Raw genomic sequence first — 20,033 nt, forward strand, 5'->3', positions numbered from 1 at the left:
CTCGCGCCAGGGCGGTTGAGGGCGGGAAACCAGCAGACGGCGGGTTCCGGGCTTTTCTCTGGGGAGGCGTCCCGCAGAGAGATCCCGGAATGGACACTGCCTTTATCCCCCCTTCTAAAGGCGCCTTCGACCCTGGGGACCCCTCCCTGCCTGGACGCCGGGACCCTCCCCCCGCTTCCCGCGGAGTCGGGCGGAGCTAACCTTTGATACCCAGCCCGCCCCTCCGGGCGATGGGTGGGGAGGGGATCGGGTTTCACTGGCGCAGGGTGGGGTGTGGGGTGGTTGGTGGGGGTGCTTCCCGCCCGAAAGCGCCCCCTTCCCCGGCCCCTACCAGGGAGAAGTTTGGGGTCCCGGTTCCCACCCTGGCCGTGGGTCTGCGCGCCCCATGGAGCGGGGGTGCCGGGAGGGAGGGGGCCCGGAGGTCCCGGGCGGGGAGCGGCCGAGGGGGAAGGGAACCGGGCGCCCCGCGGCCCCGCCTCCGCCGCGCCCTCGCCTCCGCCGCGCCCTCCTCCGGGGCGGGATAATTGAACCGCGCGGCCGCGGTCCTGCGTTGGCTGCGGAGGCTCGGCCGGAGCTTGGAGCCCGCGCTGCCCGCCGCGCCCGGAGCCGCGCCCCGCGCCCCGCGCCTTTGTCCGCTCCGCCGCCCGCCGCCCGCCGCCCCATGGAGCGCGCCGCCCTGTCGCGCCGGGTCCCGCTGCCGCTGCTGCTGCTCGGCCTCTTGCTGCTGGCGGCCCGAGGTAGGGGCGCGGGTGGGGGGGCGGGCGCCGGAAGGGAGGGGGCGCCCGACTCCACGGACCCGGCTCTAGTGACCCCCACACCCCAACCACCGCGCCCCTTGGGAGTTCGGGAGCTGCCGGCGCTGCACCCCCACAGCGGTCCTTGGGGTGGCTGAGCTGAGCTGCCGTCCAGGCCCCGGCGACGTCCCCCCCACTGCCCCTCTCCTGGCTTCCGGCCTAATCACCGCGCTGACCTGGGGACTTGTTTTAAAGACGGATCCCCCCAGACACACCGTCCTGCAGGCCCTCTCACCTTCTGCCTGCCCACCTAGCGCCCACCCGCCCCTGGGGCTGAGGTGCGGCCCAGGGAGAGGAGGCTCCTTGCCCCTGGAGCCCCTTGGCATACCTGTTCTCACTGCCCCACCTCCACCCCTAGCAGGGGCCGTTGTACCCAGCTTGCTGATGAGGAAACAGACTGGGGACTGGGGAACAGTAATTCGCCCAAGAGAAAAAACTAGTCATGGTGTAGGGGGTGCACATGAAGGAACCAAAGAGGAAGGGAGTAGTCTGGAGGTATCAGGGTGATAGCTTTGTGTCTGGGGACCCCTGCCCTCCTGGGACACAAAGGCCCCCAGGCAGAGGCTCTGGCGGCCTCCATGCTTAGCTGTGGCTGGGGACAGGCCACTTCCTAACCCAGCCGCCTGGTGGCCAGGGGGTCTCCACTTGGAGACCTGTGACCCAGAGCCCCCAGCCCTGGCACAGACAGCACTGGGATGGCAAACACCCATCTCATCCTTCTTTCTGACTTAATCCTCAAGGCCTACCTCCTCGGGGGTGACCATGAGGCCCTGCCGATCATAGCCATGACCTCTGACCTCTCTGCTGACCCGTGGCTCACCAGTCATTAGCCAGGCCTGCCTTGCTGGGGCCAGGCCCAGATAAGAGCCCCGACCACCCTCGGAATCCGGGATCCTTTACTCTGGCTGAGTTGAGTTTCTTTTAAACTCTCTAGTAATCACCTTCCTCCTGTCAAAGGTCACTTGTCCCAGCTAATGCTTGCCTGGAGTCAGGGATTCACGGAGAGGCTGGGGGTGGTGTGGAGAGCTCTGCAGGGGTTTCTTTGGCTCTCTGGCTCCCTGTACCTGACAGGCATGGAGTTCTGGCTGTTCGAGGCATTGGCTCCATCCTGGGCATGTCCTGGGGGACATCCCTTGGGGGAGATGGTGGGTGGAGGTGCAGGGCTCAGCGTTGATAGCAAGAGTCGTCCCAGGTCCTGGGCTTACAGGACGCTTCTTGGAGGAGACAGTGTTTGGGCAGGAGCTGGTCAGGCAGCCAGGGAAGGAGGGGAATTCAGGTGACCTCTGGCTGGAGTCAAAGCCCAGGGAGGCATCCGATGGGGGACCACACAAAGACTCCTCTTGGAAATGGAAGGGGCCCCAGAAATCACCTGTATTTTACAGACAAGGAAACTCGAGGTCCGAAGAGAAGGCATAGTTGAGCTTTCCCAAACCTGTGCCCCCAGATTGCTGTTCTTTTTTGCCTACTGTTTGAGAAGGGTCCCCTGCAGCCTGGCAGGTCTGGCAGTGTCCAACTTTGAAGGAGCAGTGAGACTTGCTAGGCTGGAGTGGCTCCCTAGCCCTGACTAATGGTTTACAATGATCTTCTTCATAAAGAAGGTCCTAACTTGAAGTGTGTAAAAGAAACCTTTTAATTGCATGCTGATGAGAACGCCTGTGGCCCTTTGTTTCCTTTAGGAGGTCTCTCTTTAGAGTTTTAACAAGTTTGATGTAGTTTGGGGAGAGGGAGTTAGAAGACTGCATGGTTCCTTTCTGTGCCTACAAGCTCAGAAGCTGTAAGGTTCTCTGAAGCCTTGTAAGGCTGAGGGTGACACTGTCCCCACCCTCTGTGAGCAGTGAGGTCCAAGAGGAAATGTGCAGCTTAAAAGTGGTCGCGGAAAAGGCCTTGATGGTGAGCCTTTTAGCTAATCTGCTGAAACTCATTTGGCGACCTGGCCACCAAAATGGAGCAGGACACTGGCCTTTTTGTGCCAAGGGGCAGAGTTGGAACCACCAGTCTGTCCTGGGTCTGCCTGTCCTGTTGGGCTTTGCTGAGAGCCAGGGTGGGAGGGAGCAGAGAGGAGGAGGGTGCGGGGAAAGACGGCTGTGTTTTCTCCAAGACTTTCTTGGCCTGTGGCTCTAGCCGGGCAGCCTTTCCGACTGATTACAGAGAACGTCCCTGGGAGAACAAAGGGGAGAGAGGACTTGGCTTGGAAACACGTGGCTGCACCAGTGCCGTTCCTGGAAGTTTCCCAGTCGGGTGGCGGGGGCCAGACAGACAGAGGGGGGCTGCTGGAGCCCGAATGCATGAAGATGAGACTCAGGGTGCCTCGGGGGCAGCGCCAGGGCCTCTCCTGCGGGGCCACAGCTCTGGGTCACGCGCCTTCCCGGCCCCGTCCGAGGACCCCTCCAGCTCAATGTGGCGTTGATGGTGTGTGTACGGGAAACGCGCCTCACTCACCGCCGGGACCTAGCAGGCTGCCACGGACGTTTGTGGGACCACTGACAACTTTGCCTGTCGTCTCCCGGAAAAAACCCACGGGGTGGTTTGGTGGTTTTCTCATTTGTAAAATGGAGATAGCAGAAACCTTCTTCTTAGGTGGCCTTGGGGCTGAGGGAGAGAACACAGGACGGTGCCTGTCGTGGGAGCTGTATTATTATTATCTGTTATTTGTGTTGTTCCCTTCTTGGAGTAGGACAGTTTAGCTCTACTAAAACTGCATTTCCCCAGCCAGGAGCTGGGAAGGAGGTCTAAGAGGGCCACAGAACTGGTAGCTGTCAGGTGCCAAAGCCGTGTTGGTGAAGGTCATGCAAAGTGGCCTCAGCTGGCCTCCTTTGGCACTCCATCATCTGTACACTGACATCTGCTGAGGGCCAGCCCCATGCCAGATACTGTTCTAGGTTTTGGAGACATGGCAGGGAGGAAGAGAGACCCTGCCCTTCTGCCCGTGGGGCACATCCCCTGGGAGATCCAGAAAAGTGAACAATTACAAACCAATTCCAACAAGGAGAGACTCAGGGAAGACTTCCTGGAGGAAGCAGCACACACACTGGATGTGAAGGAGCAGAAGGTTGGCTAAGTTTTTGGGGAGGTCTGGGAGTCGAATGGGGAAGGGTGCTCCAGGCAGAGAGAAAAGCATGGGCAAAGGCCCAGAAGGTGAGAAAGAACATGGGACTTCCCGGGGTTCTGTCTCCTTCCTCATGCTTGGAGAAGACCCCAGTGCCTCGCACCCTCTCCAGCAGCGCGCTCTCGCCTCCATTCCTTTGAAGGTGGGGCTCTGTGAGCAGTGGACGCTGTGGGTGGGGCAGCTTTGCAGGAAAATAGTTCTAATAGGGTATACGAGTATCTTGCCAGTATATTTCATACAGCAAAATGTTTTTCTTTTTGCAAGACATCAAATTATAACAGTTTTATCAATAAGTGCTTTTGCAGGCTTCATCTGGTTCCAGTTTCCTTGTAATGACCTCAGATGTGGCTAGATAAAACTGGAGGGGGGCATTGCTTATACAACTTTCCCGGGATCAGAGACCCTTCTGTCTAGAGGGGAGCTCAGAGCTCAGAGGGTGTAGTGTTAAGGTGAAGTCATCCAGCTCGTAGCAGGCTTGGCTGGACCAGAGGCTGTGCCCTGCGGGCCGGCCCTCTTTCCACCGGGCTACCTCCTTTAACCCCCAGGCAGGTCCTAACTAGAGGCCAGGGCCGGAGGGAGTCAGCTACCTACGTGTTATCAGGAGGGTCCTTCGTCCACCCACTCAGTGGTGGGGACTAGGACTCAACCAGAGCTGGGAGGCTGGTCCCAGCTCTGAAAGTGACTTGAGGGGGCTTGAGCAACTCCCACACCCTCTCTGTTCTGTTCCCTTCAGTATGGAATGAAAACTCTGCTCTAGGAAATTATTATAATTGAAGTCTCTTACATTTAGTCACTAATTTAATCCTCTCAACAACCCCATGAAGTAGGTACTACTATTATTTCCATTTTATAGAAGAATAAACTAAGGCCCAGAGCAGTTACTCCAGCAGGTGACATGATCCAAAAGGATAAACGGGTTCCAGAAAAATACTGTCTCAGCCTGTTAGCATAAAAATGCTGTGAGAGCTGGCATGTTAAAAACCAGTCCTGGCACCCAGCCCTTGCTCAGGACCCCGGGTAGTAAAAAGAGGACACGGGACCCCATACTCCTAACCAGTTGGCCGAACAGCACTCCAACTCCATAAACCAGTGCTGTGTGTACCAGAGGCTCTTTTGAAAAGATGGGCATTTTCCGCGGGGGGAAGAGGGAGACCCCAGAAGCCAGAGCCATAGTCTGGGCCCTTGAGGGGCTCTCAGCCGGCGTGACGGGAGGCGGCCCCCCCACAAGGTGACGGCACCTGTCCTGGTTCAGATCCAAGGATGAACCCGTCCTGTGCTGGCTGGTCGTGCAGCCCAGAGTCTGGCCTGACCCTGCCTCTCCCTCTGGTGTGGCCTGAGTCAGGCCCTCCTCGCTGCTGTCTGGGGTGGGGCTTAGAAGCCCCCCCCCCAGGAACCCAAGGTCGAGGTCATAGTGCTCCTCCCACTGCAGGGGGAGGGGTGCCTGTGGGGTCGGCGGGCTCTGGCTGCGGGATGCTGGAAGCCGTCTGGAACTGTCCTCAAGGTGGAGAGTCACCCCTTTCCTGGCACTTCTGTGAAGGAAAGTACTCTTGGCGGGTCCTGGGTCCTGGGTCCTGGGTCCTGGACACAGCAGGGCGGGCCCAGCATCTGAAGAGGACGGTCCTGGAAGTTGTCATGTTCCTGCTTAATCTGTTGGGACACTGCCCCCGGCCTTGCCAAGTAACCTTGCCAGAGCGCTGTGCCAACACGGCCAGCGCCAGGAGTCTGGAAACCAGATTCCCACCCAGCTCTGTTGCCGACTTCCTGGGGGATCCAAAGCACAGGGCCTCCGGTTACTCCTTCCCGAGGCCAGCGTCCCAGAGCCTTCTTTTCCCCACGTGAAGGGTTTGTGATATGCTGTCACCTGCAGGGCCAGCTTCAGGCCACTCAGAGGGGACGCCCCACAGACAGGGTCTGGACCCGCTGGGATCTTACTCAGGCCCAGGACGGGGTCTGTGACGGGCACTCAGCCGGATCTGGGGAGGACACGGAAACTGCAGGTCAGCTGAGCAGCTCCCTTTACATGGATGGGGAAACTGAGGCCCAGAGGGGAAGTGCTTGTCTGAGTTCCCTTAGCTGCTAAGTGGTGCCATTTGTAGGCTGTTTTTCAGTTCTGTTCAGCCGACAGTTCCCAAGTGTCTCCTGTGAGCCTGGTCTGGCCACTGAGGAGCCGTTTGTCACACATCTGAGTGTCAGCTTGTACCTCCATTTATTCAGCACGCACTCGTTGAGGGGTCAGGCCTTGGACTAGGTCCCAGGGACACGGGATAAGGGCTAAGGTCCGGGTCCACTCCTGGAGTGTGTGTGCTGGTTGAGTCTCCTGTGGCTCTGGACCGAACTACTGCAACCAAGTGACTTAAAACAAGAGAAATTTCTCTCTCACTGTCCTGGAGGCCAGAAGCCAGACATTCAGGTGTCTGCAGGGCTTTGCTTCCTCCAGAGGCCTGGGGGAAGACCCGTCCTTGTCCCTTGCAGCTCCTGGTGACTCCAGGAACTCCTCGGCTTGTAACTGCATCACTCCGCCCTCCTCCTCTGTCTCTCCTTTGGGCGTTTCTAAGGACACTTGTCATGGGACTTAGGGCTCACCTGGATAATACAGGACAGTCTTCATCTTGAGAGCCTTAATTACATCTGCAAAGACCCTCATTCCAAATAAGGTCACATTCATAGGTTCTAGGGGTCAGGACATGGACAGGTCTCTCTAGGGGCCACGCTGGACCCACTGCACAAACCAGTGCACTAACAGTAAATGTAGAGACAGATGCACTGACGAGAGGTGTCGAAGGGATCCATGCCGCGACGACACACACCGTGGCAGTGGGACAAGGGTGGCTCTCGAGTGGGTGGTGAGGCCGGGGATGATGCTTGAGCTCAGATGTGAATGGCAAGGGGCCACCTGTGACAAGCATTTGGGCAAAGGGCACAGCAGGCACCAGGTGCCTGGGAGGGACCGGAGGAGGGTTTACCGCTGGGGGTAGAATAAAGGGAGGGGAGTGGAGGATGCCTGAGAGGGCGACCGAGGTGGGAGGGGCCAAGGCAGTCGTGCAGGGCCTTAAAAATTAGGGTGCAGACTGTGAATTTTATCCTAAACCCACTGGGAAGCTGGGGGAGGCTGTTCAGCAGGGGAGTGACGTTACCTGACTTTTATTTCTAGAAGTCCCTCTGTTCTGTGTGGTGAAGGGAGTCGAGGATGGAGGTGGAGTAAGCCTGGGAGGGGAGGGGGGGGTCCTGCAGGGTCCAGGGCCAGTGATGCCCTGGAGGGGTGGTGGTCTGGGGGCTGGGGAAACACGGACAGATCTAGGGCGTCTGGAGGCAGAGTGGACAGGACTTGCTGAGGGCTTGGGTGTGGAGGGTGAGGGAGACGGAATAATTCAGGCTGACCCAGTTATTTTGGCCCGAGCCTCTGGAGGCACGATGACTGCTAATTACTAAGGCGGAGAAGCTGGACAGGGGTGGGGGTCCGAGCTGTGCGTGGACACCCTGAGCTTCCTGTGAGGTGTCCAGGTGGAGCCTTGGCTCAGGGGCGAGGCCAGGCTGTAGGCAGAAATGGGGGCGTCTCCACTCAGAGAGGAGGCTGGACGGGACCACCCGGGGAGGCAGAGGGTGAGGGAGGGAGGAAGGACAAGGGGACCAGGGGCCACGGGACTGAGCCCTCCCAGGCAGTTTGGTGGGGGAGGAGCAGCACTGCGCCCGCCTCCTCGGGGGTCCCCAGAGCCCTGGCGGGTGGCGGGGATGCTGCTGGACTGGCTTTCAGGTGCCAGCTGTCACTGGTTTTGTGCTAATGGCTGAGCCAGTGTTTTCTTCTTTTTCCTTTCCCTTTCCTTTTCTCTTCTTCTTCTGTTTTTTTTTTTTTTTTGAGCCAGTATTTTTCTTAAACGTATTTTTCCTTTTGGATTGCATGGCCTGCTGGAGAGAAATGTACTGTGATTGTGCTACCTACATGTGCTTGTTGCTTTGACATGACTTCTCCCCGCTGCACTGCTCCCACATCATCCAGTATTGGTGTGAGGACCCCAGGCACAGAGAGGCCAGGCAGTGCACTCTGGGGGCACACAGTTGCTGGGTGGCAGCACCGGGATTCCAACTCGCGCAGCCTGGCTCTCGCATCATATTCTTAAGCAGGACACTGAACGGCCTCACTTCACTTTCCAACCGAAAAGTCTCCATTCTTCTAAGTCCAGATTCAGGGGGAAGCCAGTCTCCATCGGCGTTTTATGGTGTGTGTGTGTGTTTAGAGTCGAGGCTGGATTCAGATGCTGCCTCTGTGTTTGTTGCTTGGCCTCCGGCAACTTGCTTTATCCCTTCCTGTCCCCTGGTTCATAAAGTTGCTAGGATCACAGCTAGAGATCATTTGTCCGTTCACTCCTTCATAGACATCTACCGCGTGCCTGCTCTGGGGCAGGTGTGCGGCAGGTGCAGAAGGAGATGCCTGCCTAGCCCTCATGGCACTAAGTACACACACAGGTAATTGTTTGTGCTAAGTGCTGGGTGGTTCGGGGGAGCAGAGAGACCATGGAAGAGAGGAAGTGCATCTGCCCTGTGTTCCTGTGTGCGCACACATGTGCATTGGGGTGGGTTAGGGAGGACTTCCCGGAGAAGAGGACCTTTGAACTGGTGTGGGTGTGAGCGAGCTAGCCAGCGGAGAGAAGTGGACCCGAGACCACGCAGCCTGACGGAGCTTCAGTTTCCAAAGGCCGAGTGCAGGGGACGCGTGGCAGGTGTGCACACAGTCCGAGAGGCGAGAGGAAAACCAGGGGAGATAGGTCCTACAGGACGGGATGCTATAGTGATGTCAGGGTGGGGTGAGGACGGTCACGAGTCCGCTGACCACCCTCTGCTGACCACCGCTCACTGAGCTGTACCCTACCCCCCTTTTGTGGGGGGGTGGTAGTTTAGGTCTATTTATTTACTTATTTTTTAACAGACGTACTGGGGATTGAACCTAGGACCTCATGCATGCTAAGCACACACTCTACCACTGAGCTATACCCTCCCCTGCCCCTTTTTAGCTTTTAAAATCATCTTTATTTTGGTTGCAAAGTTACAATTTACTTTGTTCATTAGCATTTTCACCATTCGCATTTGAGGTCTCCTAGCTTGCCATGGAAAACATTGCATTCACTGCCAAGGTGGTATACAAGAACATTCTAAAATACAACTTGAGCAGGTTAATCCTCCTTACCAGTATTCAGATTAGTGCATTAAAACAACATCGACTGGAAACAGCAGGTGACTTCATTGGTAGAACATCCAATTCCTTTCCTAATGAAAGGCGGTACAAAGTTGTACACAAACACTCAGTTTTTTAAATGCCTTTTTAAAATTCGCAAAACATAAAATCGACCATTTTAACCGTCTTGAAGTGCACAGGTCAGTGGCATTAACACACTCACACTGTTGTGCAACCATCACCACCATCCATCTCCAGAACTTTCTCATCTTCCCAAGTGGAAACTCTGTCCCCAGTAAACACTTACCCCCTCCCCCAGCCCTTGGCACCCAGCATTCCACTTTCTGTCTTGATGGATTTGACTGTTCTCAGGACCTCATGTAAGTGGAATCATTTGTTTGTTCTTTTGTGACTGGTTTACTTCACTTAGTGTCATGTGGTCAACAGCACACATTCAAAAGAAGTGTTAGGTGTAATGGGTGCCCAGTTGTCAAAAACAACAATCAATGGAGAGTTACATCCCCAAAGTGATTTTAACTCAAGGATGCATATATACCCATTGTTCTTCAGGACATCAAAGAAAGTAAATAATCGTCCACAAAACCAACTGTCATCCTCAGCACGGTGTTCATAGAACAGCCAACTTGGAATCTTAAGAATCTGAACCCAAGATTGACAAAGGAAGGCATTCAGCCCAGAACTGTTTGTCCCGATAGTGAAATATCAGAGGTGACGCCAGGAAAGGGGGAACGGGTTAGAGCTGATACTTCTACTCGACGGTGTGACGCGGTGGCTTAGAAAGGAATTTAAGGGGCCAAAGGGGTGAGAGGTGGTGAATGAATGGAAGGGCCGTCTTGGCGAGGATCACCACACATCAGGCTGTTTGTCAGCATGAGGACAGAGATGTCTGCTCTGACCTCTGCCTCGTCACTGTCTAGCCTGGCCATGGTCCCCGGTGGATGCCCCATGGCCTCGCTGATGGCCTGTGTGGGAACAGCCCCTTGGCTGGTGGGGGCGCCTCCCACGCAAGGAGGGGCCGCTGACCCCGGCCGCTGGGAGGCTCCGCTTTGCACGAGTCCCAGCTTTGTGGCTGCTTGGAGCGTTCCAGAGACATTCCAGGTTTCTGGACTGAGCAAAGGACTTAACATTTTATTGTCCTGCTGAGAATAAGGTTCAAAGTGCTCAAGGCTCCCCAGCAGGAATCATTTCCATGTGTTTCTACAGCACAGGGCACGAGGTGCCCCGCCTACTGAGCTGGCTGCAGGCGTCTGGCTCAGAGCCGGGGGAGGCGCAGGGGCTGCCCCCGTCCCTGGGCCACTCTGACCCCACGGTGGGGCCGTGGCTCCCCCATTTCTCATGGGCCATGGCAAGCCAATCTCCCTTGTTCCTTTCCCACTGTTTGGTTGCTGTAATCTAGCCGCTGTTTACTGGAGCTCATGATGTGCTCAGAACTTTGTAAGGAAGGTATCCTATGGCTCAGAGAGGGGAAGTAGCCTGCCCGAGGTCACAGAGCAAGAAAGCGCTGGAGGTGGGATGGGAGCCCAGGGCTGTCTGGCCCAGAAGCTGACTCTCTTTCTGCTCCACTCTGTAGCTGCCTGGTGCCAGCTTTGTGCTGAGGTCTGAGAGGACAGGAGACTGGCCAGCTCATGTGCAGGGGTAGGGCAGGACAGAGTGTTGGGAAGTGTGATTTTACCCCAGACCAGGCTGCAGGAGTGGGTGAGAGACTAGAGGTGGGTGGGCGAGGGATGGAGAGAGGCTGCGAGAAGCCATGAGGGGTGAGACCCTGGGCAGGAGAGCTGAGGGGGCCTGGCTGGAGTTGGGGTGAAGCGGGAGCTGGGGCAGCACAGGGGACATCAGTCTCTGTCTCAGGCCACGTGTCTGGGCCCCAGTCATCCGGCGGGTGGACCACGAGGCATGTTTATCTCTGGCAAGAGATGTCCTGCGATTTGTGATTGGAGCAAGAGTGACCAAACGAATGAGTGGGAGCCTTCGCGGTCACCCCCGTTAGCCATCCTTTGTGATGGGCCTCCACGTTTGGTGCTGGGAAGCCCATGACATTGATCTTATCTGAGCCTCATCCCCTGGTGACTCCCCCACGTTCACCAGACAGCTTTGTTGGGGGACAGCTAGGGTGGGGACCAGCCGAACAGCCAGGTTGTAGTGGACGGGCAGGCTTTGCTGTGGGGTGGACCGTTATCCTTAACCAGACCACCCTGGACTTTCTCTGCCAGCCTGTGGCGGCTGTGACAGTGAGGATGGGGCAGGTACACCTTCTGCTCAGGGTTCCCGGAAGCCCTGGGGCAGGGAGGTTGTCGTTGTCGGGGAACTTGGCGAGGCCCTTCCTCCTCCTGGCCTCAGCTCCTCAGCCTGGCACTGACGGTGCCCGTCGGGCTCTTTCTGGAGGTGACGATTGTTGCCACAGAGCATTAAAGGACACAGTGTTCCGGGTTCAGGTTGTCTGCAGAGTTGCTCAAGGTGGCTGCTGACAGATCCTCTAAGCTGGTGTTTCAGGACACATGGGCCTCGTGCTGAGCCCAGGAGTGACCCTCTTCTGAGGCCGCCCCTCCAAGGGCTGAGCCTTGGAAGAGGAATGAGTTCAAACAAAACACCCAAGGCCCTTGGTGCCAAGAAACTTGGCCAAGCCCCGTGGGGTTTACCCCGTGGAGCGCTGGGAAGCCAGCAGTGCGGAAACGTGGTGCTCCGTAAAGCCGTCTTTGAAATGTCCCACCGAGAGGTGACCTCCTGCCCCGGTGCAGGGGGCCTTGCTCTAAATGCCTCCTCCAGGCCGCGGGAGGAACTCGTGCTGAGGGCGCCTTGGTACCTGGCTGCTCCTCCCTGCAGAATGGTGGGGTCCTGTCCTTCCTGTGGGCCGAGGGGCCCGGCGGGGCCGAGCGCTGGGCTGGGGGCTGGTGGCCCGGTTCCCGGTGCAGCCGTGAGGGCGTGGGTGCGCCGGCTCCTCCACCCCCTGAGCCTTCCATCTTTCCTTTCTGTAAGCGAAGCTGTGGTCTTTTGGCAAATCAAGGGCAGAGACCATCGGCAGGCCGTTTCCTCACCTGTTTGATGAGGACTGATGCTTCCCCAGCAAGTGGCCACGACGAAAAAGTGAGAGCGCTGAGTGGGGCCCAGAAACACCGGCGCCCTGCTTCCCGCCCGAGCGGCTGGCTGCGTTTGAGGCCCCGCACTTCCGTTCCCTCCTCTGCCTCCGGCTGAGGCGGCACCTCTCCCTGGCATCGCTCTCCACTCGCCAGGCTGGGTCCCCACTTCCCAGGGAAGCCTTCCCTGGTTGTCCCAGTGTTTGGTGCCAGCTCTGCTCGGAATCTCCAGGCCTCCCCAGTTCGTGCTGTGTCCTGGACATGCTGCCCTCTGGGCTGGACGGCAGCTCGGACAGGCTGTGATCAGGAGCACCTGTCTGTCTTGCCCTCTGGACTGTGAAGGCAGGGAACCCCATCCGGGCAGGCCCCATCTGAGTTGCTGGCTTCTGGCCAGTGCAGGGACCCCGGGGGCCCCGTCAGAATTGGGTTTGGAAGACAGTAGCTGAGGTTTTGGGCCTTTCTAGAAGGAGCAGGGTGTGTGCTCCCAGCCCGAGATCAGCGGAGTTTTCTGTTCGCGTTTGTTGAGTGACTAAAGGAGCGGTATGCCATGCCTTCTCAGACCTGGCCTGATGCTGTAGAGGAGACCTAAGGAAGCGGGGTGCAGATGGTGCAGCTGGCAGCGGGAGCCCCGGGCCACCCGAGGGAGACTGTGTATCAAAGGGGACCTTCGGTGGCGGGGCGTGGTGAGTCACTTGCCATCAGTCACCCCATTTTCTTCCCTGCACAGCGGACACAGAGGTCCCCATGGAGGCTTGCTGTGCAGATGGACATCGAATGGCCACTCAGCACAGGGACTGCTCGCTGCCGTATGCCTCGGAATCCAAGGAATGCAGGTACGTTTGCCAGTGGCCTCTGTTTTACCAGAATGGTGTTCCTTTAGACAAAAGCAGGGGAGGAAAGGACAGTGGGTACCCGGCCTTTCCCCTTGGGAGAGGCCAGGAACCCCAGGTCAGATCTACCCAGGCCATGAGAGGTGCTGTAGGCCGGGACCCCTGCCTCCCTCTTCTGTGCTCCCACGGTCCTCGTGTGGGACTCGGCTCACCCTTCCCTGGCTGCCCTGGCATTGTCAGGGCCTCTGACATCTCACTGGGCTGCATGCAAGGAGATCTGGGTTTGCAGCCCTCAGTGCCACAGCTGGCCACTGTGACCACGTCGCCCGAAAAGGGGGTGATTATTGGGGGCAGATGAGATCATGTGACCATAAGTGCTTTGCAAGTAAAAGCATGGGGCCACCTCCAGACCCCGGAAACCCAGATGAGCCAGTCTCAGAGCAAAAGTCCTGCCAGATAGCTGTCTGCTTGAGGCAGTAGCCAACATCTGGGTCAGCTGTTCTTATTCCAGTCTCTCCCCTACATTGACCCCAGCGCCCTCAAAGTTATAGGAGACTGTCAGCTCCGAATCAATGATAAAGATCTGTGATGGCGGTCGTCACCATGGAAATCACAGCGAGCCTTTATGAAGCTCCCACTTTGTGCTCTGTACTCCCGTTTAACCCTGTTACTGGTCCCACCTACAGACGAGGAGACTGAGCGTTCCCCAGTCCACACAGCTGGCAGGTGATGGTGTTAGGACCTGGACCCAGATCTGCTTGCCTGGGGAGCAGAGGGTGTGAACGCGTTCCATCACTTGACATCCATTCATTTTCTCTGCCTCACATCCGAGTCTGAGCAGCTCTGACACTTGGAACTGCAGGTTGCCGGCGAGAGCTGCCCCAGGAAGAAAGTGCAGGAAAGACTCGGTCGCTTCACTCTGGAGTTTTGCGTTTGTGTTGGCACCGAGCTGAGGCTGCTGCCTGCCAGCCGTGACAGAGGATGTAAATCTCAATTTAGGAAATTCTTGAAAAGTCAAAAGCACTATAGAGCAAACAAAGGAAGAGGAGACAGGGCACCCAGACTGTCTGACTTGACTGGGGGACCACGCCTTTGGGATTTACGGTGCATCTGATGAGTGGGAGCTGGGGCTTTGGCTCCGGAGCGCGGCTTCGTGCTAGGAATGTCAGAGGGCGGCTGGCAGTTCCGGAGCCAAGCTGAGCGGTCAGTGCCAAGCGTTCTGCTTACAGACAGCGCCCAGAGAGGCAGCCAGGCCCCCGGGAGCCACCCAGGCTGGATTTCTGGCTGTGTGGTGTGAGCCACAGTTTCCCCAAATGAAGAAAGAGGACAGGGATGTCTTCCTTTCAGGTTTGTGACAGTGACAGAGGTGAGCAAAGAAGCCAGCACCTAGAGGCCAGGCAGCGGGGATGTATTTGTCTGCTCTGGCCGCCCTAACAGAGGCCTCAGCCCGGGTGGCTTAAGCCACAGACGTTTATTGCCTCACGTCTGGAGGACAGGAGTCTGGGATCGAGATGTTTGCAGGGCTGGCTTCTCCTGAGGCCTCTCTCCTGGCTTGTACACGCCACCTTCTCCCTGCGTCCTCACACGGTCCCCCTCGCTGTGTGTGTCTGTGTCCTAACCTCTTCTTAGGGGACACAGTCAGATAGCATTAGGCCCACCCTAATGACCATTTCACGTTAATTACCTCTTTAAAGACCCAATCTCCAAACTGGGTACTGGGTACTGGGGTCAGAACGTCAACATGGAGTTGCAGGGAGGGGGGCTGCAATTCAACGGTAACTTACAATCAAGGACTTACAAAGTGAGGCATCAGTCAGCTGAACCCCTCAAGCAGCTGGAGGCACTGAGGTCGGAGACGCAGGGGCTTCTGGGCCCTACTTGTGAACTTGGATTTTAGTCAGGATCAAGTCTATTACTGACTTCTACTCACCAATGTCTTTGCTAAGTTATGGCAGTTTTTGTTTTTTTTTGGCATGGGGAGAAATAATTAGATAAATAATTAATTTGTTTATTTGTTTATTTAATGGAGATCCTGGGGATTGAACCCAGGACCTCGTGCATGCTAAGCAAGCGCTCTACCACGGAGCTGTGCCCTCCCCACGGAGTTTTCTTTAATCCCAGTGAGCCCCAGACCTTATAGAAGCTACCTGCTCGGCCATGCAGCAGGCATTCGTGCTGTGATCTACATCTGAGGCAGAGGTGCATTTCAAACATGCATTAGGCAATTTCCTGAAATGTAAGTCATATCATTATGAATGGCCAAGAGGGAATTCCTTCTCTCTTTTTGGGAAATGTGAGTGCCAGTCCAGGCTCCTCCTGACCCCGACTTGTTCCTGGTGGTGCATTCTAGTCTTAACCAAGGGCCAACATTTCTTAGGATCCAAATATAAATTTGCCTAAAACCTTGGACTGAATTGAGCCCACGTGTCTCTTGGAGGAATTTGGACACACACAGAGCCAAAACCTTAAGAGGTCCTGGGGCTGATGTATTTCAGTCTGGCGGACCCTCTCTGAACCCCTTCGTTTATTTATTTCACCAATAGTATTGAGGGCATCCCGGATGAGATGGGGATAAGTCAGGGAACAAAACAGGGGGAATCTCTTCTACGGAGGGTACGGGTGCTGACAGAGTAGGGGAAGTCTGCGGTTTGGAAGAAGGCACCAGGTGTCACGGGAAAGGAAAAGCCAGGGACAAGAGGCAGGGCTCCTGATCAGGACAGGTTTACAATTTTAGATGCAGCTGTTCGTGGGTGCCTTGCTAAGAACGGGCGTCTGAGCTGGGACCTGAAGGAGGTGAGCGAGCCAGGCAGGTGGACGCGAGGTCACTTGCTCAAGTTGAAGGGCAGCTCGGGCAGCTCTCAGGACGCCCAGCACCCGTCCAACCCCACCAGGACAGAGCTGAGTAGCTACCGCCCCAGAAGCCCCCTTGTTGTGGGAGGCTGTACTTGCCACCAGGCCATTCCTCTCTCTGTCCTTGAAGCCTCTGCACGGGCCTGGCTGGCACACAATAGGGCTGCAGCCAATCTTTTAAAAGATTGCAGCAAAATATACATAATATGAATTTTACCATCTTGCCCATTTTTAGGTGTACAGTTCAATACGTTACATCACTCTATTATAGCTATCCCCACCATCCACCTCCAGAACTTTCCACCTTCCCAAAAGGAAACTCCATACCGGAGAAACAATTACCTACCCCCTAACCCAGCCCACCCCTCTATCTTCTGTCTCTATGAATTTGACTCCTCTGGGTCCCTCATATAAGTGGAATCACAGTATTTGTTCTTTTGTGACTGGCGTGTTTCACTTAGCGATTGGTCCTCTGGGTTTATCTGGGCTGTAATGTGCGTCAGGATTTCCTCCCTTGTCAAGGTGGAACCCTTTATTTTTATTGAAGTCTAGTCAGTTTACAATGCTGTGTCAATTTCTGGTGTACAGCATCATGTTTGTCATACATATGCATACATATATCCATTTTCATATTCTTTTTCATTATAGGTTACTACAAGATGTTGAATCTAGTTCCCTGTGCTCTACAGTCGGACCTTGTGGTTTATTTCATGTATAGTAGTGTGTATCTGCAAATCTTGAACTCCCAGTTTATCCCTCCCCACCCCCTTCCTCCCTGGTAACCATGAGCTTGTTTTCTGTTTATGAGTCTGTCTCTGTTTTGTAAAGAAGTGCATTTGTGTCTTTTTTTTTTTTTTAGATTCCACATATGAGTGATATCACATGGTATTTTTCTTTCTCTTTCTGACTTACTTCACTTGGAATGGCAGTCTCTAGGTCCATCCCTGTTGCTGCAAATGGCACGATTTTATTCCTTTTCATGGCTGAGTAGTATTCCATGGTATCTATTTACCACAACTTCTTCATCCAGTCATCTTAAACATAACTTTTATATACACTAATAAGCCAAAAGATTCATGTGACTCATTTTATTGTGGTGGTCTGGAACCAAACCTGCAACACCTCCGAGGTCTGCCTGTATAGACAGATACATCCTGGTGCCTGGGGGCAGTTCTGGGAACACATGGGGACCCGGGTGCAGAGCTCCAGCCCCACAGGGTGGAGGCTGGGGGAGGGCTGGCTGGGGGCTGCTGCCTGCGGGCAGAGGCATCCTGGCTGGCAGTGCAGGGAAGCCGGGTGGGCCCCACTGTCCCTGGGTGGGCACAGGTCGGGGGTGGCTCCTCCTGCCCTTGTTGGCTTTGGCTGAAGCCAGGGACATGTGGGGTCTACTGGGACTCACGCACCTGCTGCTCCCTCACCTGCCTACCCTTACAGCCTTGAGTGTGTCCCAGTCCTGGCAGGTGACAGTGCTCCTGTTGACACAAACGTTTCTGCATGTGTGTCCTTGGGTTTCCAAGGACTTTCTTCCCAGAGCCCCATCAGGGCTGGGAGACGTGGATGCCATAGCCCAGTGTCACTGTAGCCACCGTCCCTCACTCTGTGGCCTTGGGCCACCTACTCCACGTCTCTGGAGCTGTTTTCCCTGATTCTGGAAACTGAGGATGAGTGTTGGGAAGAACTGGACTTGATGAAGGATGAGAGGGTCTGGCCCAGGGCCAGCAATCAGCTCTTTCTGTTTTTTAAATAGATAGGGATTTCTTGTGGGTGAGGCTCATATCTCAGACAGGTGACTTGCGGCTCTGGCTGGGTCACCTGACTTCACTCCCAGACGTCACCCTGCATCCAGTCTTTCTCATTGAACACCGTCGAGCACCATCTGTACGCCAAGCGTCATGTGTGTGTCTCTGTGTGTGTCTCTGGATGAGTGGGGGGAGGGACACCCAAAGATGACAGCGATCCCAACCCCAAGGGGCTCCTCCTCCCAGGCCCTGCGTGCCACCCGGTGGGCCCTCACCCCACAGAGCCCTTGGCCTAGCCTGCCCCCTCCGCCCACAGGATGGTCCAGGAGCAATGCTGTCACAACCACCTGGAGGAGATGCACTGTGCCACGGGCATCAACCTGGCCAACGAGCAGGACAGCTGCGCCACACCGCGCGGTGACAATGCCAGCCTTGAGGCCATGTTCGTGAAGGTGAGGACTTGGGCCCCTCCCACTCAGCAGCTACTTCTTCAGCAGCAGGGTGTGCCCAGCCAGGGGAGGAGGGACCACTCAAGTCTCCCCACCTCCTCCAGTTTATTCAGTAAACCCCAGGCCCAGTCCAACACTGGGGAAGTGTTGGATGGAGTGACCCAGCCTTCCCCTGAAGACCCCCCAGTCCTGGGGCTTCCTACAGGAATGCAGAGGTCAGAGCAGGGGTTCCCTGGGCTTGGGGCCTTCTGAGCCCTCTTCTCAGTTCGAGGTAGGCATCCCTACCCAGGAGGCCCTCAGGCTTCTCTGCCCTCCAGAGCTACTCAGAGCTCAGAATGGGGCCCCACTGAAGCCTCTGGTAACACGTGACCTCCGTGACTGCCCTGGAAGAGAGAACTGAGGTTCAGAGATGCCCACACTCCAAAGCAGCCTCTTAGCAGCCCTGACAAGGGGTCCTTTCAGGACCAGCAGGGGAGGGCCTGGTGAGGCAGAGCTGGGAGTGGGGTCCATCCAGAGGGAGCCCCGCCCTGAAGGTCAGCTGTGAGTGAATGATGTCATCCTTCCTGGGCCTCCAAGTCCAGGCCGTGTCGCTCAGGGCCTCTGTCACTGTGGAAGGCCTGTGTCTTTGCACAGATGTGGAGAAGTTCCTGAGAGCATGCCCAGGTCTGAGAACTGCAGATAAACTAGGCTGTCCCTCCCTTACCACCTCCTGAGGGAGAAAAACAGCCCGGCCAGAGGGGCTCAAGTTTGGAAAGTTAACTGCCCTGGTCATCTGGGTTTCTGTTGGAGGTGCCGGGTGATGAAAATGAATTCCCTGGAGGAAAGATGACCCGTTCCCAGTTAGGGAGCCCAGGGAGGAATTTCAAGGAGCAAGAATCAAGACTGAAGCAGGATCCCGGGAAGGGGCGCGTGGGCTCCTTTCTGGGGACTCTCTTCACACAGATGGGATGTGGCGGGAGATTCCACATAGAGGGTCTGGGGTCTACAGCCCCTCTGCCCACCCTCAGCCTTTGTGGGCCTTCACGGGAGGAGGCTTCTGGTGTGAGAGAGCTGGGGGGAGGGGGGCCTGGTCAAGGGGACCTGGGAGCCAGGACCTTACGCATCCAGTGACGGCCTCCCAGGGAGGGCTGGGGCTCCACAGACACCGTCTGCCTGGCAGACACTTCTGCCCGTGTCCCCAGACTTGAGAGAAAGACATGGAACATTGTAACAGGAGTGGGGCAGATCACTTTGGCAGATGAGTGATTTGTGTTTCTGGGAAGGTAGACCTGAAAGGTGGAGGCGGTAACTAATGCTCCCACCCTTTCCGGCAGCGGGGGCTGTCGAGTGAGAGGCATGGAGACCCATCGACCCCCATGAAACTCAAGCAAAGCCACCCCTCCCCAGCTCCTGCTGTGGATCTTTTGGAAAGTTCCGTGCTTTTCTTAGAATCATAAGGACTGAAACAGGGCTTTTCATGGGCCAGGGTGAATGTTATCCCTGGGATTCGTGTATGACTTTTGGGGAACACTGTGTTTCCCAGCAACTCTGTCCCTCACTCGATGACTAGTCTTGAGGTTCCTTCCTGTTGCCCAAACCACCCTAACTGGGAGGAGGATGGTGCGGGGAAGAGACAAGGTGCATATTCATCCTTCCAGGCATAGTAGAGAAGTCCCAGACCACGCAAAAGACCCGGACCCTTAGGGAGCTCGTGTGTGAGCCCAAAAGTCCCCTCTCCCAGCCCCCTCTTCCTGGAGGTGGAAGCTGGGCCAGGTGGGGTGGTGGGGGGCAGTCAGGCATCGTGGCGCACCTGATGGGATATGGCTCTTTAAGGTTCCTGTCAAAACCAGGACCTGCGAGACTTGGGGGGGGGGGTGGGCAGCAAGCCTCAGGCTTGGCTTGCTTTGCTGTTTATTTCCAACATTTAGAAGAGGTGGACAAGTCAGAGTGAGTAAACAGGGATGAGAGGTTGTGGGGTTCCGCTGTGTCTTATATCTGGCTTCTCCATCTGGGGTCTCCGCTGTGTC

General features: G+C 56.3%; 1 protein-coding gene across 2 annotated transcripts in view; it reads left to right on the forward strand.

The window, feature by feature from the left end:
- The first annotated feature begins 411 nt into the window (after positions 1 to 411).
- FBLN1 (fibulin 1) overlaps positions 412 to 20,033 on the forward strand; it is a 78,364-nt gene continuing 58,742 nt past the window's right edge. Inside the window, exons 1-3 of one of the 2 annotated variants that reach the window (XM_072973692.1) lie at positions 412 to 737; positions 12,887 to 12,992; positions 17,895 to 18,030. In XM_072973692.1, coding sequence (XP_072829793.1) covers positions 662 to 737; positions 12,887 to 12,992; positions 17,895 to 18,030 — 318 coding nt within the window. In that variant the 5' untranslated portion in view covers positions 412 to 661. The remainder of the gene's footprint in view (positions 738 to 12,886; positions 12,993 to 17,894; positions 18,031 to 20,033) is intronic. The other variant, XM_072973691.1, reaches the window with a different exon arrangement.

This window comes from Vicugna pacos, chromosome 12 (assembly GCF_048564905.1).
Source record: "Vicugna pacos chromosome 12, VicPac4, whole genome shotgun sequence".
NCBI lineage: Eukaryota > Metazoa > Chordata > Mammalia > Artiodactyla > Camelidae > Vicugna > Vicugna pacos.